This window comes from Solanum verrucosum, unplaced genomic scaffold (genome assembly GCF_900185275.1).
Source record: "Solanum verrucosum unplaced genomic scaffold, falcon-dt-bn FXZP01000144.1, whole genome shotgun sequence".
Classification (NCBI taxonomy): Eukaryota; Viridiplantae; Streptophyta; class Magnoliopsida; order Solanales; family Solanaceae; genus Solanum; species Solanum verrucosum.
This window is the reverse complement of record NW_026020773.1, coordinates 799035-822491: the sequence shown is the minus strand read 5'-3', so window position 1 is coordinate 822491 and position 23457 is coordinate 799035. Positions and strand designations below refer to the sequence as shown.

The window sequence follows — 23457 nt, the reverse complement described above, 5'->3', positions numbered from 1 at the left end:
ATTTTGTTCTTCCTATGTTGCAGCTTATGATGTTGGATTTGATTTTTAGTTTTATAAGCTTTTCTTCAGTTGGGAAAATGTATTATTATGACTTTTGATGATATACAATATATAAATGTTGTTTGTATTGAATGATGTGTATGCATTTCTCGGATCAATAATACTCACCTCAAAGAATCTGAATGAATGGAGGAAGATATTTAGCGCACGATAGAAGAGAGAGAACAAGCAAAGAAGAATACGTAACAACCTAGGGCGTAACTGGTTAACTCACACCCCAAAGCTAGTTATTATGGTGGGAGAGGCCAAGTTTTAATTTTTTGTGATAATGTTGATGTGGAAACAGTGAGGTAGCATACAATACACCCTTGTGGTCCGGCCCTTGGCTTAGCCTTTTACTATACAAACAGGCTTACTCAAAGTAAACAGCACTGGCAAGACAGAATCTTGTAAAATGACCCTGAAAAACAGGGAAGTTTCGTATAATCTCTTAATTTTCTTTGCTCTTCATTTATTTGGCTATTTATTTATTTGATAAGATTGAATAAAAAATTCGGGCTATTTTAATAGTTTTACAACTTATGGAATTTTTATGTTTATGAGAAACTATACAACACAAAAATTTCATATTGCATGTCCAAACAAAACTTCAATTTCATCTAATGATACCATATCGCATGGCCAAACGGGCCCTAAAAGTGGTCATGATTAATGTCCAATAACAAATCTATTTTGGCCACTTTGATTAAGTCCTTGGCTGATTAGACCTCTAACACAAAACAACCCAAAATTTGACTTGAGAATGACAAAAAAAAATTGTCTGATAGCAGACAAATTAGCAAATTTGGATAAAACGCGTTTCCTGTTGATGTGATATCATGTGAAGAACCATAAGTAAAGGTAGTGTGATATATATGAAAAGTTATACAAGCTCTAAAATCGCAAAAAAAAAGTGTATCTCATGAACACACACTATGCACTTTCAAGAACAGTCATCAGAAACAAAATCTGGACATACCTCTGATTGTAAAGCAGAAATTTATTGGCTTTAAGACGTAGAATTGTTGGCTATAGTCCATTACTTTAAAAATGAAAATGAGAACCAGACATGATTGTATTAATATGTAATAACAAAACTATTATGGCCACTTTGACTAAGTCCTTGGCTGAAGGAGAATTGTTGGCTTTTCATTTTTTAAAAGAGCTTGAAAATAATTCCACACCATCATTATCTAACGAAAATATAACTTGAATTGATTAATTGATTTTATATGTGAAATGACAATAATTAAGTAATTCTTATGTAACAAAACAAAGAAAAGTGACGTTTCGAATAGTTGAGTGATTATGTGAAAAATCAACTCTTGACATCTACTACATGAATAAGAGATAATGTAGCCAAGAGTTTTATTGATCTATAACTGAAAATTATTGGATATGATCCACTACTTTAGAGATAAGATTTGATAATCAGACATGTTTGTATCATACATTAAAAGTGATCATGACCGATGTCTCATAACAAAACTATTTTGGCCACTTTGACTAAGTCCTTGGCTGACGGAGAATTGTTGGCTTTTCATTTTTTAAAAGATCTTGAAAATAATTCCACACCATCATTATCTACCAAAAATATAACTTGAATTGATTAAGTGACTTTTTACGTGAAGTGACAACAATTAAATAATTTTTCTATTACAAAACAAAGAAAAGTGAATTTCTGAATAGTTGAGTGATTATGTGAAAAATCAACTCTTGACATCTACTACATGAATTAGAGATAATGTAACCAAGAGTTTTATAGATCTAAAATTGAAAATTATTGGATATGAACCACTACTTTAGAGATAAGAATTAATAATCAGACATGTTTGTATCATACATTAAAAGTGATCATGATCGATGTCTCATAACAAAACTATTTTGGCCACTTTGACCAAGTCCTTGGCCGACGGAGAATTGTTGGCTTTTCATTTTTTAAAAGAGCTTGAAAATAATTCCACACCATCATTATCTACCGAAATTATAACTTGAATTGATGAAGTGACTTTTTAAGTTAAATGACAACAATTAAATAATTTTTCTGTTAAAAAACAAAGAAAAGTGAATTTCTGAATAGTTGAGTGATTATGTGAAAAATCAACTCTTGACAACTACTACATGAATTAGAGATAATGTAACCAAGAGTTTTATAGATCTAAAACTGAAAATTATTGGATATGATCCACTATTTTAGAGATAAAAATTGATAACCAGACATGTTTGTATCATACGTTAAAAGTGGTCATGTCATGACCGATGTGAAATAACAAAACTATTTTGGCCACTTTGACTAAGTCCTTGACTGAAACAACTCAAAATTTGACTTGAGAATGAATATATTTTCTCTGATAGCAGCCAAATTTGCAAAAATTGAAGAAAACGCATTTATTGTTGATCTTTAATTTATTTTGTTTTTCTTCTTGGGACTAGAGAAATGTGTTTAATTATTCTTTGCGAAAACAATCTTATGTAGCTTACTCTCTCTATGCATTGTTTGAATTTTCAAGAGCCATCCTTTAATTTTTATCGTAAATTCAAGGATGCAATCTTTAAATTTTTAAAATAAAATTTATATATTTAAAAACTACATAAAAAATACTATAAGTCATAATAATTGATCCACAAACAATCTTCTAAGTGGTCACGTTTAAAGTGAAGAATTAGAGTTTTTAATATTCAAAAACCATCCTCGGAGGTTGACATAGCTTAGTCTATCTCAAATAAAACACTATTAAGAAATTCCTTTTATATATTTGTAAACTCGATTTGAGAGTCAATGAAATTTAATTTTATCAAAATATTCAAGCATGAGAAAGTTTAAACTTATGGAGATCTCATAAAAATAAAATATCCTTTGCAATATGACTTTATTAGGCAGATTGAAAAATCACCTAATTTTTACACATTTCATTCAAATTGAGATGACGATAGTTCAAGTAGGGAAAATACATAACTTATTATTCGAATGTAAAACTCGCAAAAAAAAAGTGATATTCACATATATTTTTGACCATTATCTCATAATTTTCTTTATTCATTTTTCAAAAGTTCCACATCATGAGACATCAACATCTAGCAGATTCCAACAAAATAAAACACCCTTCTCAACACGGCTAAGACAGATTGAAAAATGACAATATTTTTTAAAAGACAAAAACAAACAACCAAAATTTGTAACAAAGACACTACGAATTAATCATGATATCATCTAAGACTGAGAATTGTTGGATATGATCCACTATTGTAGAGATGAGAATTGAGAACCAGACATGTCTGTATCATACATTAAAAGTGATCATGACCGATGTCTGATAACAAAACTATTTTGGCCACTTTTGACTAAGTCCTTGATTGAAACAACTCAAAATTTGACTTGAGAATGACCACATTTTCTCTGATAGCTGCCAAATTTGCAAATTTGATAAAAACACGTTTCCTGTTGATTTGAACTTTATTTTATTTTTCTTCTTGGGACTAGAGAAATGCGTTTAATTATTCATTGCGAAAACAATCTTACGAAGCTTACTCCCTCTATCTCAATTTATAATGTATAGTTTGAATTTTCAAGAGCCAAATCCTTTATTTTTTATCGTAAATTCAGGCATGAAGTCTTTAAATTGTTAAAATAAAATTTATATATTTAAAAACTACATAAAAAGTACTATAAGTCATAATAATTAATCCGCAAACCATCTTCTAAGTGGTCGCATTTAAAGGGAAAGAATTAGATTTTTTAATATTCACAAACCATCCTCAAAGGCTGAGATATCTTAATCTATCTCTAATAAAACGCTATTAATTTGCGATCCAATTTTCTTCAAGGGTCATTACCTATTCTAACAAATTCCACAAGATACTTCATATCAAAAAATAATCCGAGTGAAGAAATTCCTTTTATATATTTGTAAAATCGATTTGAGTCATTGAAATTTAATTTTATCAAAATATTCGAGCATGCAAAATTTGAAACTCTTGGAGGTCTCATAAAAATAAAATACCCTTTGCAATACGATTTTATTAGGCAGATTAAAAAATCACCTAATTTTTACACATTTCATTGACAGACATGCCACTTACTATAAAATTACGCTCACACCTCGAAATCCATAAATCTCAGTTGTTTGTGAATAATTTGTGTTTCAAATTGAATTGACAATAGTTCAAGTAGGGAAAATAAATAACTTATTATTCGAATGTAAAACTCGCAAAAAAAAATAATATTCTATATCTACTATATTAGAAGAGCCAGTGGAAATGTTGGTATCAACATGCCTGCTTGGCGTTTTGAAGGGTATTTTAGTTATTTAAGTTTCAATTGACCAATTGTCTCGGCGGAAAGTTCTATTTCTTATAGATGTTTTGTTATATTTTCTCTGTGTAGACGTTTTTGCCATTATGATTAGTGTATATTAAAGTGATGATGAAAAAGTTACCCTTCGTGTGGACAATTTGCTTGCCACTTCTTTCCTCAACATATATTATCATTTCTTTCCTTTATATTTTTCAACTTACCATTATTTATTTATCTAAACATTGTTTAGTTATATGTATTATTTATTAACATTAACATATGGACATTATATTAAAAATATTTTTTAGCTGTAATAGCTTGATTGTCGCTAAACATGTACTTTTAATGACAATTAGCTTTCTTTGTAAGTGTCCCTAAAGTCTATAGTAAAATTGAATCTAATGACAATTAACTAATGTCGGTAAATGCTTTAGCACTCTTTGTTAATGTTTATATTTATTGCTGCTAAAAATCATTTTTGTTATATTGGGAAGAAATTAAATTTTTGTTTGGTTATTATCATTTATAACGTAAGATTTATATTGATACTTAATGTACTTACTAGATTTATTAGCAATTTTTTTTAAACGTAACTTGCAACATTAAGTTAAATCCATATTTATTAGTAGAATACATTTGAATTGTGAATTTGACTTTTTAGTTTTATAAGACAAATTACATTAATTACATAATTAAACATTCGTATTTAGTTCGAGTTATTTTAAGGTTGTCAGTAGTTCAGGAATGAAACTAATAATTCGCGTCGAATTTATGAGTTTCTTTAATACTTTTCTCTAAAAAAATTGTATGATATAGTCTGAAATTAAATTAATATATACAAGTATTCAAATTCCTATAGAGTGCAACATAAAATTTCACTAAGAAAATATAATATTGGATTTAATAGTTTGAAAAAATAAAATTGGATTTAATAGATATAAAATGAAAATATTATATTGGGAAAATGCATAAGTACCCCCAACCTATGCCCGAAATACCAGAGACACACTTATACTATAGTAAGGTCCTATTACCCCCCGAACTTATTTTATAAATAATTTTCTATCCCTTTTCGGCCTACGTGGCACTATCAACCAGATAGCTTGAAAAAATTGTCAACACGCGCTAGACCCAGAAGATAGTGCCACGTAGACCGAAAAGGGATAGAAAATTATTTTTAAAATAAGTTTGGAGGGGGGGGGGGGGGTAATAGGACCTTAGTATAGTATAAGTGTCTGAAATTTCGGGAATAGGTTGGGAGGGAGGGGGGGGGGTACTTATGCATTTTCCCCATTATATTATGAACAACAGTAGTAGTCGAAACATAAATAAATTTCATGCCTATTAAAAAATAATAATTGACATGACTATTTTACTGTTCTATCCATATTAACTACGTAATGTTTAATATTAAATCTAGAAAAATGAGTTGGAGAATAAATAATTAATGCTAACGTTAGTAATGAAAAATAGTAATTTTCTTTTCTTGATATATTACAAGTGACAAATAAAAATAAAAATATATTTTTAAAATAATGAAATTGTAAAATTGAACAAGGAGAGTATATCATAATTGAAATTGTTAGGCCGTGTGCAGCACGGGCGTTCTTCATCTAGTTTTGACCATGTATTATCTCTTAATTTTCTTTGCTCTTTCATTTATTTGGCTGTTCATTTTTCAAAAGTTCCACATCATCAGACATCGATAACTAGCAGGTCCAATAAAATTATAACACCCTTCTCAACACGCCTAAGACAGATTGAAAAATGACAACATTTTCTCAAAGACAAAAACAAAACAACCCAAATTTGCAACAAAGACATGACAAATCATCGTAACGTCTAAGACTGAGAATTGTTGGATATGATCCACTACTGTAGAGATGAGAATTGAGAACCAGCCATGTATGTATCATACACTAAGAGTGGTCATAATCAATTTGTGATAACAAAACTATTTTGGCCACTTTGATTAAGTCCTTGCCTGAATTAGACCTATAACACAAAACAATCCAAAATTTGACAAGAGAATGGCAACATTTTTTTCTCCGATAGCAGCCAAATTAGCAAATTTGGAAAAAACGCGTTTCCTGTTGGTCTTTAATTAGTATAAGTTACATACAATATCAAATCCTATGAATCCGAAACAATAAACTCAAAATATGATGATGGTTTCTAGCAAAACATTCTCTTCGCTTCAGTTTTTCACTCTTTTGTACCTCTTTACAGTTCCTTTTGCTTCCACTGATGAAGCAACTGCCCTCTTGAAATGGAAAGCAACTTTCAAGAACCAGAATAATTCCTTATTGGCTTCATGGACGCCAAGTTTTAATGCATGCACGGACTGGTATGGAGTTATATGCTTTAATGGGAGGGTAAACACGTTGAATATTACAAATTCTATTGTAATTGGTACACTCTATGCTTTTCCGTTTTCATCCCTCCCTTTTCTTGAAAATCTTGATCTTAGCATGAACAATTTCTTGGGAACCATTCCACCTGAGATTGGTAATCTCACTAATCTCATCTTTCTTAACTTGAACATCAATCAGTTTTCAGGAACAATCCCACAGCAAATCGGTTCACTAGCCAAGCTTCAGACCCTCCGTATATTTGACAACCATTTAAATGGCTCTATTCCTGAAGAAATAGGTTACCTAAGGTCTCTTACTAAGCTATCTTTGGGTAGGAACTTTCTTACTGGTTCTATTCCTGCTTCATTGGGGAATTTGAACAACTTGTCTTTTTTGCTTCTTTATGAAAATCAACTTTCTGGCTCTATTCCTGAAGAAATAGGTTACCTAAGGTCTCTTACTGAGCTATCTTTGGCTATGAACTCTCTTAATGGCTCTATTCCTGCTTCATTGGGGAATTTGAGCAACTTGTCTGATTTGGTTCTTTATGAAAATCAACTTTCTGGCTCTATTCCTGAAGAAATAGGTTACCTAAGGTCTCTTACTGAGCTATCTTTGGCTATGAACTCTCTTAATGGCTCTATTCCTGCTTCATTGGGGAATTTGAACAACTTGTCTTTTTTGCTTCTTCATAAAAATCAACTTTCTGGCTATATTCCTGAAGAAATAGGTTACCTAAGGTCTCTTACTGAGCTATATTTGGCTATGAACTCTCTTAATGGCTCTATTCCTGCTTCATTGGGGAATTTGAGCAACTTGTCTGATTTGGTTCTTAATAATAATCTGCTTTCTGGCTCTATTCCTGCTTCATTGGGGAATTTGAGCAACTTGTCTGATTTGGTTCTTAATAATAATCTGCTTTCTGGCTCTATTCCTCTAGAGATAGGTTACCTAAGTTCTCTTACTCTCCTAGAATTGGGTAGTAACTCTCTTAATGGCTCTATTCCTGCTTCATTGGGGAATTTGAGCAACTTGTCTGTTTTGTATCTTTCTGCTAATCACTTTTCTGGCTCTATTCCTCTAGAGATAGGTTACCTAAGGTCTCTTACTGAGCTATCTTTGGCTATGAACTCTCTTAATGGCTCTATTCCTGCTTCATTGGGGAATTTGAGCAACTTGTCTGTTTTGTATCTTTATGATAATCACTTTTCTGGCTCTATTCCTCTAGAGATAGGTTACCTAAGTTCTCTTACTTATCTATATTTGGGTAATAACTCTCTTAATGGATCTATTCCTGCTTCATTTGGCAATTTGAGAAATCTGGAAAATATGATTCTCAATGATAACAATCTCATTGGGGAAATTCCTTCATTTGTGTGCAATTTGACATCACTGGAAGTGTTGTCTATGCCGAGAAACAATTTGAGGGGAAAAGTTCCACAATGTTTGGGTAATATCAGCAGCCTCCAGATTTTGATGATGTCACATAATAATCTCAGCGGAGAGATCCCTTCATCTATTTCCAATTTAACATCACTACAAATTCTAGATTTGGGCAGAAACAATCTGGAGGGAGCAATTCCACAATGTTTTGGCAATATTAGTAGCCTCCAGGTTTTTGATATGCAGAATAACAAACTTACAGGGACTCTTCCAACAAATTTTAGCATTGGAAGTTCACTTATAAGTCTCAACTTGCATGGCAATGAACTAGAGGGTGAAATCCCTCGATCTTTGGCCAATTGCAAAAAGCTGCAAGTTCTTGACCTAGGAGATAATCATCTCAATGACACATTCCCATGTGGTTGGGAACTTTGCCAGAGCTGAGAGTTTTAAGATTGACATCGAATAAATTGCATGGACCCATAAGATCTTCAGGTGCTAAAATCATGTTTCCTGATCTTCGAATCATAGATCTCTCTAACAATGCCTTCTCGAAAGACTTACCAACAAGTCTGTTTCAACATTTGAAAGGCATGATGACTATTGATCAAACAATAAAGTTACCAAATTATAAAGGAGGTGGATTCTACTACCAAGACTCGGTGGTTGTTGTAACAAAGGGATTGAAGCTTGAAGTAGTGAAAATTTTGTCTTTGTACACAGTTATTGATCTTTCAAACAATAAATTTGAAGGACGTATTCCTAGTGTTCTAGGAGATCTCATAGCTCTTCGGGTATTGAATATGTCTCATAATGGATTGAAAGGTCATATACCACTATCACTAGGAAATTTATCTGTAGTGGAGTCCTTAGACCTTTCGTTTAACCAGCTTTTGGGAGAGATACCACAACAACTTGCTTCTCTTACGTCTCTTGAATTCTTAAATCTCTCCCACAATTATCTCCAAGGATGTATCCCTCAAGGACCCCAATTTCGTACCTTTGAGAACAGTTCATTTGCTGGTAATGATGGATTACGTGGATTCCCCGTTTCAAAAGGTTGTGGCAATGATCCTGTGTCAGAGACAAACTATACAGTGTCTGCGCTAGAAGATCAAGAAAGAAATTCTGAATTTTTCAATGATTTTTGGAAAGCAGCTCTGATGGGCTATGGCAGTGGACTATGCATTGGCTTATCCATAATATATTTCTTGATCTCAACTGGAAATCTAAGATGGCTTGCAAGAATCATTGAAGAACTGGAACACAAAATTATCATACGAAGGAGAAAGAAGCAGCGAGGTCAAGGGAATTACAGAGGAAGAAATAATCGCTTCTAGACAAGTTACCAATAAAGAAGGATTTGATTTCAGAACTTCAGGTATTCAAGCTAAGCTCTACACTAATCTTTTTTTAGTTTATTCTAACAACTAATATATTAGGTTTTATGCTTTTAGTTATCAACAAATACGTATTAACGCTTGATATGAATTGCAAGTAATCAGTTGGAAGTTGTGTTAACGAAGGCTAAAAATTTATAGTTGTGTGACTCACTTTCTTATTTTTTCAGATTTTCAGGTGCCTGTTGGAGTAATGGATTTGGTTCTTCCTATGTTGCAGCTTATGATTGTTGTATTTGATTTTTAGTTTTATAAGCTTTTCTTAAACTGGGAAAATGTAATATTATGAATTTTGATAAGATTGTCGTGGAAACAGTCTCTTGCAGAGATGTAGAGTGAGGTTGCATACAAATTACAATACACCCTTGTGGTCCGGCCCTTCCCTACATAGCAGGAGCTTAGCTTTTCATTACACAAACAGGCTTACTCAAAGTAAACTGTTTTTTTTTCTCATTTGCATTCATCAATGATATTCCTAATTGTGCTCGTAGCACTTTGAAACTTTCCTTTGCTAATTGCAATAATGTTTGTTTGAAACATTTGTGTGTTCTATTTCCAGATACAAGGGGGGGTATACTAGTTAGTTTGAAACAGCACTGGCAAGACAGAATATTGTAAAATGACCCTAACAACAGGGAAGTTCCGTAGTTCCGTCTAATCTATTCAAGGTAGCTGATAATTCACACGATGCATTTAATAGCTCAACCAACTCTGGAACAAATGGTGCACGAAATGGCTGCTATGGCTCATTACCATGACTATGGTGTTCTCATGTTACAACAGGTTACCAATATGACTCAATTACAAACAACTGTTACAACATAAAGAAGGAGAGATTCAAGAATAGGAAGCACAAAATCAAGAAGATATAGCTAATATGCCTCAACTACAAATTCATGTTTGTGTTAGCAGTAAATGTAATCAGGTTATCCATCAAACCAAGAACAATTCTTGCATCAGTGGGAAAATATTCCTTACCAGGTTGAGAGATTCATGGCTAAGATTAATATCAAATGTCTAAAATGGAGCATGCCTAGTCCTGAAAATTATTGGATATGGTCCACTACTTTAGAGATAACAATTGAAAACCAGGCATGTCTGTATCATACATTAAAAGTGGTCATGATCAATGTGTCATAACAGAACTATTTTGGCCACTTTGACTAAGTCCTTTGCTGAATTAAATGTGTAACTCAAAACAAACTCAAAATTTGACTTGAGAATGACCACATTTTCTCTAATAGCAACCAAATTTGCAAATTTAAAGAAAATGCGTTTCCTGTTCTTTTTGGGACCAGAGATATGTGTTTAATTACTATTTGCGAAAACAATCATATGAAGATTACTCCCTCTATCTCAATTTGTAATGCATAGTCTGGATTTTCAAGAGCCAAATAGTTTAATTTTCACCAAAAAATCAGGGAAGTCTTTAGAAAATTTAAAATAAAATTTATATATTTTGAAACTACAGAAAAAGTACTATAAGTTACAATAATTTATCCGCAAACCATCTTCGGAGTGATCGCGTGTGAAGTGAAAGAATTGGAGTTTTTAATATCTAGAAACCATCTTCGGAGGTTGAAATATCTTAATCTATCTCTAATTAAAAAACTATTAATATCCAGTTTTCATCAAGGGTCATTACCTATTCCGACAAATTCCACAAGATACTTCATCATATCAAAATATAATCTCAGTGAAGAAATTCTTTTATTTGGAAAATCGATTTGAGAGTCACTGAAATTTAATTTTATCAAAATATTCGAGCATGAAAAATGTGAAACTCTTGGAGGTCTCATAAAAATAAAAATACCCTTGGCAACACGACTTTATTTGGTAGATTGAAAAATCACCTAATTTTTACACATTTCATTGATAGATTGGCCACTTACCATAAAATTACACTCACTCCTCAAAACCATAAGTCTCAGTTGTTTGTGAATAATCTGTGTTTCAAATTGAGACAACAATAGTTCAAGTAGGGAAAATAAATAACTTATTATTCGAATGTAAAACTCGCAAAAAAGTGATATTCAAATTTAATTTGAATATATCATTTAAATTGATTGTATGACTTTATACGGAAAAATGACAATAATTGAGTGATTTTTCTGTCACAAAACAAAGAACAGAAAAAACGACTTTTTGAATAATTGATGATAATATGAGAAGTCAATACTTGACACCTGCCATATAAATTCTCACTAGTCAAATTAAAGATAATGTAATCTAGAAATTTATTAGCTTAAGACGTAGAATTGTTGGATATAGTCCATTACTTTAAAGATGAAAATGAGAACCAAACATGTCTGTATTAATATGTAACAACAAAACTATTTTGGCCACTTTGACTAAGTCATTGGATGATGAAGAATTGTTGGCTTTTCATTTTTTAACTTTTCATTTTTTAAAAGAGCTTGAAAATAATTCCACACCATCATTATCTAATGAAAATATAACTTGAATTGATTAAGTGACTTTATACGTGAAATGACAATAATTAAGTAATTTTTATGTAACAAACCAAAGAAAAGTGACTTTCCGAATAGTTGAGTGATTATGTGAAAAATCAACTCTTGACATCTACTACATGAATTAGAGATACTGTCACCTAGAGTTTTATTGATCTAAAACAGAAAACTATTGGATATAATCCACTACTTTAGAGATAAGAATTGAGAACCAGACATGTTTGTATCATACGTTAAAAGTGGTCATGATCGATGTCTAATAACAAAACTATTTTGGCCACTCTGACTAAGTCCTTGACTGAAACAACTCAAAATTTGACTTGAGAATGAACATATTTTCTCTGATAGCAACCAAATTTGCAAATTTGAAGGAAACGCGTTTCCTGTTGATCATCAATTTATTTTAATTTTCTTCTTGGGACCAGAGAAATGTATTTAATTATTCTTTGCGGAAACAATCTTATGTAGCTTACTCCCTCTATCTCAATTTATAATGCATTGTTTGAATTTTCAAGAGCCATCCTTTAATTTTTATCGTAAATTCAAGCATGCAGTCTTTAAATTTTTATAAATTTTATATAATTAAAAACTATATAAAAAATACTATAAGTCATAATAATTGATCCACAAACCACCTTCTAAGTGGTCGCGTTTAAAGTGAAGAATTAGAGTTTTTAATATTCAAAAACCATCCTCGGAGGTTGAAATAGCTTAATCTATCTCTAATAAAACACTATTAAGAAATTCCTTTTATATATTTGTAAACTCGTTTGAGAGTCATTAAAATTTAATTTTATCAAAATATTCAAGCATGAGAAAGTTTAAACTGTTGGAGATCTCATAAAAATAAAATACCCTTTGCAATATGACTTTATTAGGCAAATTAAAAAATCACCTAAGTTTTACACATTTCATTCAAATTGAGATGACGATAGTTCAAGTAGGGAAAATACATAACTTATTATTCGAATATAAAACTCGCAAAAACAAGTGATATTCACATATATTTTTTACCATTATCTCATAATTTTCTTTATTCATTTTTCAAAAGTTCCACATCATGAGACATCAACATCTAGCAGATCCCAACAAAATAAAACACCCTTCTCAACACAGCTAAGACAGATTGAAAAATGACAACATTTTTTAAAAGACAAAAACAAACAACCCAAATTTGTAACAAAGACACTACGAATCATGGTAACGTCTAAGACTGAGAATTGTTGGATATGATCCACTATTATAGAGATGAGAATTGAGAACCAGACATGTCTGTGTCATACATTAAAAGTGATCATGACCGATGTCTGATAACAAAACTATTTTGGCCACTTTTGACCAAGTCCTTGACTGAAACAACTCAATCAGTTTTTAGGAACAATCCCACAGCAAATCGGTTCACTAGCCAAGCTTCAGACCCTCTGTATATTTGACAACCATTTAAATGGCTCTATTCCTGAAGAAATAGGTTACCTAAGGTCTCTTACTAAGCTATCTTTGGGTAGGAACCTTCTTACTGGTTATATTCCTGCATCATTGGGGAATTTGAGCAACTTGTCTCATTTGTATCTTTATAATAATCATCTTTCTGGCTCTATTCCTGCATCATTGGGGATTTTGAACAACTTGTCTCATTTGGATCTTTATGATAATCAGCTTTCTGGCTCTATTCCTGCATCATTGGGGAATTTGAGCAACTTGTCTCATTTGTATCTTAATAATAATCAGCTTTCTGGCTCTATTCCTGAAGAAATAGGTTACCTAAGGTCTCTTAGTTTCCTACAATTGAGTAATAACTCTCTTAATGGCTCTATTCCTGCATCATTGGGGAATTTGAGCAACTTGTCTCATTTGGATCTTTATGATAATCAGCTTCCTGGCCCTATTCCTGCATCATTGGGGAATTTGAGCAACTTGTCTCATTTGTATCTTTATAATAATCATCTTTCTGGCTCTATTCCTGCATCATTGGGGAATTTGAACAACTTGTCTCATTTGGATCTTTATGATAATCAGCTTTCTGGCTCTATTCCTGCTTCATTGGGGAATTTGAGCAACTTGTCTGTTTTGGATCTCCATAAGGACTAGTCCAAGATACTGAGATCAAGGATTTCTAAGTGCAGCCAATCTCTTCTCCAGTTCATCAATCCCAGAACTGCCAGCACGAAAGCACAACAACACAATGTACATGAGCAAGTTAATGAGATCAAAGAGCATGAAAAAAGCACTTCATACTAATATGATACGATTATTTATAGGAAGAAAAGAAAAACAGAAACCGAAACCGCAACATACATTTTCTGTTAACAAGCAGTGCACTCAAGATGTCTAGTAATTTTGCTCGAGGATACAGTAGTACTTGAGTCAAAATTAGTTCATCATTTACCATTATTGCCTAGTTGTAATAGCTCCTATTATGTATTCCGTTTTAGTCTTTTAATTCTCCTTTTCAATTTTTCAAAGTAGCTCAGACATAGTTGGCCTACAATTTTTGTGGTTTTAATTGTTTCACCAAATTGGTAAGTTTGAAGCGCCGAGAGCTTGTTAAAGATTACACTCGATTTGTTGAGCTCGGTTGAGATTAAAGTGATAGCTCAGATCAACAGCTCCAACACCAAGATAGTCGAGTGAAGACTAGCACGGCTTTAACTAGGCAAGCAATTTCTAGCGAAGGACGCATGTTAGTGAAACCTAGCTCTGTAGGGTTTATTTTCTTTCTTTTTTTGAATATCTGAGAAATATGTTGTTTCTAGCTTCAACCTCGATGGATATTTGAGCCTCGATGGATATTCAAACCCATGTTGTGTGCCTACCACACATTCATCTTCGTTACACTATCTTTATGGTTTAACTTCATTGTTCAAGCTAAAGCATACTTTTCTTTCAAGTCCTGTCTTCAGAACAAACTCAAGGGCAATAAAGTAACAAAAAGACTATCAAAAAAAAGGGAAAATGCATAAGTACCCCCCTAGCTTATGCCCGAAATCCCAGAGACACACCTAACCTTTACTAAGGTCCTATTACCCCCTGAACTTATTTTATATGTAATATTCTACTCCTTGTTGGCCTATTTGGCATTATCTTGTGAGCCCAGCGCATGTTGACAATTTTTTCAAGAATAGTGTCACGTAGGCCGAAAAGGGGTAGAATATTATAGATAAATTAAGTTCGGGGCGGGGGGGTAATAGGACCTTAGTAAAAGTTAGGTGTGTCTCTGCGATTTCGGGCATAGGCTGAAGGGGTACTTATGCATTTTTCCAAAAGAAAATGAAGACGAACCTGCTTGATTCCTCAGTCCTTTTTCCAGAAATTTTTCCCTTGGGAACTGCTGACATCTGTCCAGATGAAAACACGGGATCTTCAATTTAACACGGTAATTGTCGGCACTTAACTCCTTTCCTTCTTGCAAGTAAAATACAACTTTTTCCAATGTGAAACAATAATAAAAAACTAACCTGTGAGGCAACATCAATTCCAATTTCATCAAGGACCTGCAAAAATAAGATTGAGTTAACATGCAAGAAGCCGATAAGTAGGTGGGACCATGTGTAAAGAAATTTAGTATATATATATATTTTTTAATGCATTTCATAATTAATTGATTTCTAGAAAGAATATTCCACATTCAATCGTCATTCCATTTTCAATGAAAATACATATGCAATATATGGTGCAAAACTTCGTCGCCATTTGAATCTGAGATCCTGGGGTCCTAAATGGACTCTACTGAACCTCTAAACAATTAAAAAGGTCCAAAACATACCCCGACGCAGCTTCCACCTTTAGTGTGAGGGACATATTTGGACCTTTTTTATTTTGGGGGTATATTTGAGATAGAAGATAACATTGGGGGCTTTTATGAACGACATATATAAGACAAATCACATGTTTTCCCAAACTTAGTGCGAGTTTTTATGAAGACTTGCATCACTAGAGCAATCAATACGTAATGGATAATTTCAATTAAATCAACAACTATAGCATAAAGTAAATACACATGCTTGGTGCACGTCCATTAACTATTTTCAGTCATTACAAAATGGGGATTTTAAAAGCATACCTGATTTGTCAAATCTTCAGTTTCCTCTTCTGCTTTGTCATCATCTATGGCATCTGACATCATTTCAGTCTACATATACGAACACCATATTATTGAGTTGACTTCTAATAATCTGAGTGGACATGAAGGAGATATGATTTTATTTTAGAATCAGTAGGTAATGTGCAATCAGTCTTACCGTCATATCCAATTGAGCTGATTGCCTCTGGAAATGTTGCATCACCTTCGCTTGCTTTGCAGGGTCCATTTGCTGCATTGAGCCAACTGATAATTATTAAAATTTAGAAGGAATGATGGTGACTTCACATACAACACAAATGTCATGTTTTAATGAGTAATATGAAAATAAACCAAACAATGGAGGCAAGAAGAAAAAGGAACAAAGAAAAGAAGAGTTGAGAAACACGAAAGGATCAAACTGCTAGTCCCAATATAACCCACATCTTTAATTCATCCACAAGGAGCTAAGAGGGTTCAAGTGAACGAGAAGTAGCGTCCCACCAACCAGTGAAGAGTGCAGGAACCCTCTCATCATGAGATCCATCTCCATGTATATGAAGATGAACACAACAACCCATAAATGGTGTCTGGGGAGGGTGGAGTGTACGCAAACCTTACCCCTTTGTGTTGTCCCTATTTAGCTCGAGAAAGAATCTAAGACGGACTTGGTCATGAATAAATTTTTGAACAAGCTGAAGAATGTTTTGTGTTGTCCCTATTTAGCTCGAGAAAGAAGTGAAGGCAGAGTGTTGGATTGCTCGCTGCTGTGTGCTGAGGTTTTGCAGCAGTTTAAAGAGAGCGTTGAGAAGAGTTAAATTAGAGGAAGATATTTATCGTGTAATAGAGGAAAGAGCATTAACAAGGAAGAATAACGAGTTCGTGACAAGTGATTACATTTACTGGCCAAGGAATACAAACAATTTGGATTTGATGATCATAACAGAGCTGTGTTTCAAATTTCTTTTAGAATAAGTTTGTAACGTTTTGTTTATTTTGTATGTATTTATTTATATTCAAATAATTATGTTGTTCCTTTATTGTTAGAAGAGCATTGTCCTAAAACTGCCAAGTGGCAACCTAATAATAAGTCACTTGGCTTATTGTTGTGCTTCTGCCCCTGCTCTTACAAAGATATACAGATCCAGATTTGAAAATTTTAATCTTTTGCATAATTATCTACGTAAAAGGGTCACTTTAGCTCTTTTACTCCGAGAATTAGTTTAATTATATCATCCGTTTAAGGTTTCACTCGTAACTAACCATGGGGCTATACATTTGATTGCCTCTAATAACCCTAATCGAAAAGGACACGTGGAGGGTCAGCAACACAAATAAATAATCCCGAATTATCTTATAATAGGTGATTACTTCCCATCTGCCTAACCAGTAACCACCAGTGGCACAATTACCTAATACCTATGTTGGTGGAAGGTAACACGTACCCGGTGAAATAATCGAGGTTTTCATAGGTTGGTTCTGGATACCACCATTATTAAACAAAATGCACACACACTAGCACATGAAAGTAAAAAATTTCATGACAAGGGATGAAAGAAGGTCATGCCAAGATTGACTTTATCAAATGACAAATACATTGTTTGTAGCTTTTGGACAACCATTTATCACTCAAAGAAGACCAACAAGTGATGCATCACAGCATTCTTGGAGCAAAACTATGTACATAAAACTGACAGTAATCATGCTTTATATATGGTGAAACTCCATAAGAACTAGTCCAAGATATTGACTTCAAGGATTTCTAAGTGCAGCCAATCTCTTCCCAGTTCATCGATCCCCGAACTGCCAGCACGAAAGCACAACAACGAAATGTACATGAAGTGAGTTAATGAGATCAAAGAGCATGAAAAAAACACTTCATACATTCACAGTGCCATCAGAGGATGCAGATGCAAAAACAGCTTCTTGCTGAGACACCATGATCGCCGTGATGCAGGTAACACCTTTTTTGTGGGCATGTGGCACTTGTAAGACATATCTTCACTATCGGCAAAAATATAATTAGTCAAGCAGGAGAACTGGCTGTAATTGAACATTAATCAAGTGTTGTTTCTTTAAATTCTCAAGCAAAGACTACAACTAAATGCCTTCTTTTACCCACTCAAGGAAGACAAAAGAAAATTCAGGACTCAGAGAAAAGAGATGCTAATAAATTGTGTTTTCAAGACAAGAAAATATGAAGGACTTAAAGGCAAATACATGTTTTTGATGAAAAAGGTAAAGAGACAAATACATTTTTTTGATGAGAAAGGTAAAGAGGCAAATACACCTTTAAGAAGAATAATAAGAAAATCAGAAAACAAATTGTAGCTATTTTAACTGTCCATTCTATAGTCTTGGTGATAAGTTTCAAGGATACTGGCTTACCATCTCAAACTATCTTTTTCTCTCTCAATCCAAGAAAATGAACAGCTAATGATACTAGTCCTCCACAACCACTAACTTTTATAACTAAGACTAGACTAGTAAAATAAGTTAGAAGTAACCTAATTAGTTAATGAAACCATTATTTACACCACTTATAGCAACACAAATTATACTCCCTCCGTTTCAATTTGAGTGTCTTAGTTTGACTATGCACGCTAAGAAAGTAATGGAGATTTTTTAAATCTTGTGATCTTAAAAATGACATGTAATATGTTGGATTTAATGAGTTGGTATATATAGAAAGAGGCATTCTTTTTTACGAAGACTAAAAAAGAAAATAACACATAAATTAAAATGGAGTACTTAGCTTCCATCACCTAACTCTCCAATTCTGCAACCTAACTAACTATGTTGGAACAACTGTATCAAGGCCAAATATAAGCACAAATATCTAACACTTTGTTACATGTTACCAGTTTCAAAAAAAATATCTAACACTTTGTTTGGATGGTTGTTGTTTCATAATGTCTCGTATTGCATTATTTTGATGGATACAATGACCGGATAGATTAAATCATTTTCCGTTGTTACATAATGTCACACATCAATAATTTGAAGGATAAATCTACAAGTAAAAATAGGGTATGGGGTGGAGTTACCATAAAAAATATGGTTAAGGATAAAATATGATAGGAAAAAACAAAATGAGAAAAAAAAAAAGGGAATGACAGATCACACCAAGGCGGTCTTAAACAAAATGGGACTTTTCATCTTACCTAAAGATTAAATGATACAATACAATAAAATTTTAAGGTACTATCAAAATAAACATTATATTTAAACTAACAACACAATACAAGGTAACGTGTGATCCCACCAAATCGGTTTTATACAAAATGAGACGTTTCGTCTTACCTAAAGATGAATTTAACGCTACCATACGATAAACATTAAAGAACAATCAAGACGAGCGTTAAATTTAAACTAACAACACAATACAATACACTAGGTAACAACCATCCAAACAGGCTGTAAGGTAAAAAATGGTAACATGCGATCCCACCAAATCAATCTTATATTACCTAAAGATGAATTTAACGCTACAATAAAATAAAATTTAAGGAACAATCAAAACAAACATTATATTTTAAACTAACAACATAATACAATACAATTGGTAATAACCATCCAAACAGGCTGTAAGTTCTTTTTTTTTAAAAAGGCAGTACCTTTGAATGCAAACTTGCTATTGGGAAGCCAAAGGGTACAATTCACAGAAGCTTTATGACCGGGTAGAGTAGTCAAGATTTGAGCTGTCTGATTAAGAAATATACAAACATAAATTTCAAAAAATTAATACAAATATTCAAGCTGAAAGTGGAAAAAGAAGAACCTTTGGACAGAAAATGGCAACAGCATTTTGGGCACCAAAAGAAACTAAACCAGAAGCACCCCATGAAACGTTATACACTACTCTATTACACCCTGCTCCAATAAAAACTCTCTCTACTTCCATATTTTGCACAATTTGAGTGGATTCGCCGTCGACTGCAGTGTGACGACGGAGAAGGAGAAGTTACAGTAAGATGACGGAGCAAAGATGATGGCTTTTCTCGATTCCGTTAATGGCGGTTCACGGCGGAGGTGGAGGAGTTGCAGTGAGATGACGGAGCAACGGTGGAGGTCGACGGCGGCGGAGATTTTTACTCGCTGCCGGTAACGGCGGTGTGACGGCGGGAGCAGAGAAGAAGCAATTCAGTAGAATTAACAAATCTTATTTTCAAGGCCCAAATAAACCCAAAACTGACCCATGTAGGTAAGCCCAATATTTTATGGACTCATATTGCTTTTGACCCATTTAATTGTACGATTTGTCTAGTCTTTAATTTTTGTTTTTCGTAATCGAATAAATGTCTAATGAGTATTAAGTTTTTTTTTAAAATATGGGACATAATATAAAAGATATTGTAATGTAAAGATATAAACTTATGTCCTGTGAATTCTTTTTTTAATCATGAAGAATAAAAGTTAAAGACTAACACAACTTTTTATTTTGACTGGCTGATTTATGACAAAATTTTCATAAGACAATCTGTTTTAACATCTCCATTAAACGTGTATCTATATTTTTTTTAAAAAAGAACTACATATATTATCACTTCAAATATGCAATGTCAGAGCTTAAACTTGACAAAGTTTGAAGTTATATATGACTGCTCAATTTCAATCATTTTTGCCTAAAGTTCAATCATATTATTAAAAAAATAACAAAGTTGACAATTTAGAGGTTAAAACAAAAATATTTAAGTAGTTGAGTGACTTTGTAAGTAAATAGACATGGTTAAGCGGTGTTTATATTACCAACAAAAAGAAACATATTTTGCTAGGTAATTTTGAATTTTTGGATGATCTCTGAGTAATGAACTCAGTTTTTATTTGCAATCCACTTCAGACTCAATAATCGTCTAATTCATACATTACAAATTGTAACCCATTATATATATATATATGAAAAAATCAATAAAAAGACAAACAAAATAACCCAAATTTAACTTAAGAATGATAAGATTTTTTCTAATAAAATACAGACAAACAAAACGTGAATAAAAAAGAGTAATAAAGGGCAGCCAAATCTATATCTATATATTATCCTTATTTAGAAGAGGGAGTTGTGAAGGACTAACACAACTCCAAAAAGTTGTTCTTAATGTAATTTAAGTTGTACTATGTTAGGGCCCATTTTATTCAACAACTATTGTACTAACATCTAAGTTGTACTATGTTAGGGCCCACTTTATTCAACACGTATTGTACTAGCATTGATGATACATAAGTATTAATTATAACTTGGCGTGTAAATTCTTTTAAGGCCCCACGTGTCTTTGTTTTATTATATATATATTTTACTGTACTTAACAAAGATAATTATGTAATTTTACCATTAAATTTAGGGGAAACTGTTTAAATTGTACACTGAAGTTCAACACCAGTGTGAGACGCGTGTACTCTATGAAACACGTGTAATGTATCCTAGATAGAGAAATATAGGACCCTATACTCTCTGGTCCGTATTTCATTCTCTCTCTTCTTACTTCACTGTGATGTTTGCTTTGATATTTTTTCTTCCTAATTTTCATGCTATTGCTCTCTTCAAATCTTTGAGATTCAGCCTAACTTTGATGAATATAGGTTGGTTTTTTTTTAATATAACTTTTGAATATAGGAATCATCATTTGGTATGTGTATCTTAGTTTCTTATTTTTTGCATACAATTTCTAGCTAAGATTTCTTCATGCATGTTTAATTGCCTGATTCACACATGCTTTGTGTTTCTTTGATGAATTTTGTCCTTGTAATCAATTTATTTCTATAAAGTTAGATGTCTTTCAAAAATCTAAAATTTTAAAGATAACTTAAATTTAAAGTGGATTGTGCATCCAAGTTGTTTGATAATATGCCTCAGTTAACTTATTCGGAGTTTCCTGTTGTCATTCTCCTTTTTGGATTGTAACAGGATAGAATTTATCATCAAATGGGTAAAGACACTTTAATAAGAAAGTCAATTTATCTTCATATTGATCATTCTAGGGCTACCATTCAAGACTTGAGATACTATAGGTGTTGAGACTATTCGTGTTCTTCCAAATTAGTTATAGTCTGTTATGAGTTAATTAGATATTTTATCTCATTATTTCCAATTGTGTATAGTTGTAGAATCAAGTTAGTTAGGCATATATTTTCCTTCTCTTTGTATAAATATATAATCTGTAGGACTCTTTGACCAATTTTCACGATAATGAGATCCTAGGCAGTTTCCAATTTCTGTATATATATATATATATATATATATATTGAAGAATTCTCCATTAATGGAGTTCATCAAGCTTTAACCCAAGCTAAAGTAAGTTGAATTTAACAATAATATTTCATTTTCAACTTTTGTTGTTCCACTTGGTGATCTACTTTTTAAAAAAAAATAAAAAAAATATACAAGTAACAAAACTGCAAGGATGATATCCAGTGGGAGCTAATTTTCTACATATTAAAAGAAGTTTTATTGTATTAATTTGATTATTAGATATCTCCTTTTATAGGTAACACGATAAATAGCTCTTCATCTTTAAGTCATATTGTGCATACATTCCACTAAACGATAACACAGAGAGATTGTTACTCAGAAGAGTACAAGAATCGTATTGTATAGTCAACATATACAACCGGTTAAAATAGTCTAATGAGAAAATATATGTTCACGTTTGTAGTTGCAAACGAGATTGACTTGGTATATTTTAGAGCACACACATTTAAATTCATGATCTTATAACGAAAAAAATGAAACACAATTAGATAGTTCAGTGATGAAAATTTCATGCTGAGTTTTTCAAACATGCTATTTGAATATGGTCACTAACCATATATTTAATTAGTTATATTTTCTTTATGTATTCTATATTTTTCTTGCTTGCTTAGAGATTAGCTATATTTTTCCAGTTTTTTGGGATTAGAGTATATTTACTTGATTTGAATTCATAGATAAGTCATAATATTGTAAGCTTGATGTCTTGATTGTCTACAGAAGCGTATGTTTGGGGAGGGTGAGTGCTAGCATCTTTAACAATGGAGAGAGGTATTTTGGCGAGCAGCTCAGAGGGAGTTTATACAACAATCACTGGGTTAATCAGTTGTTAAGAAGTTTGAAACCGGAGAAGGAGGAGAGCAAGATCAAACCCGAGGTTGCTTTCTCTGTTATCGCTATACAGAATGACAAAGAGACTCTGGTAAAATTTAATTATTTCTCTTCAATAAGACATGTTTGCTTCAACTAATGTCACAATTAGTGTGCAAGTATGATGAAAATAAGTTGATATGTGTGATATGAAATAAATATTGTGAATGAAAGTGGATGCAACATTTAAGCTTGATAGGTCCAGTACATAAGATTTTTAGCGTTGAAGCACACTTATGAAATTATGGCTCTGTCTTAAGGGAACTGCTAATTTCTTAAATTATTTGCAGTCGGGTAAATATTTCTCACCCCCGATAGTCATCGGGATCCACAAACTCTGTCAAA

The 23457-nt window shown here is 32.6% G+C and overlaps 3 protein-coding genes and 1 pseudogene across 7 annotated transcripts in view; 2 read left to right on the top strand and 2 right to left on the bottom strand.

The window, feature by feature from the left end:
* The window catches only part of LOC125813036 (elongator complex protein 2), a 105006-nt gene extending 85303 nt beyond the window's left edge, over positions 1 to 19703 (bottom strand). Inside the window, exon 1 of the mRNA XM_049492531.1 lies at positions 19616 to 19703. The gene's annotated coding sequence lies outside the window, so the exon portion shown is untranslated. The remainder of the gene's footprint in view (positions 1 to 19615) is intronic.
* LOC125813037 (receptor-like protein Cf-9 homolog) overlaps positions 1 to 23457 on the top strand; it is a 127167-nt gene that overhangs the window by 662 nt on the left and 103048 nt on the right. The window lies entirely within an intron of this gene.
* LOC125813033 (receptor-like protein Cf-9 homolog) overlaps positions 6398 to 23457 on the top strand; it is a 45639-nt pseudogene continuing 28579 nt past the window's right edge.
* The window catches only part of LOC125813040 (vacuolar protein sorting-associated protein 2 homolog 3-like), a 142273-nt gene continuing 132825 nt past the window's right edge, over positions 14010 to 23457 (bottom strand). For 2 of the 3 annotated variants that reach the window (XM_049492536.1, XM_049492535.1), the window contains exon 11: positions 17552 to 17801. In XM_049492536.1, coding sequence (XP_049348493.1) covers positions 17732 to 17801 — 70 coding nt within the window. In that variant the 3' untranslated portion in view covers positions 17552 to 17731. Of the gene's footprint in view, positions 14097 to 17551; positions 17802 to 23457 lie in introns of those variants that run through there. The other variant, XM_049492542.1, reaches the window with a different exon arrangement.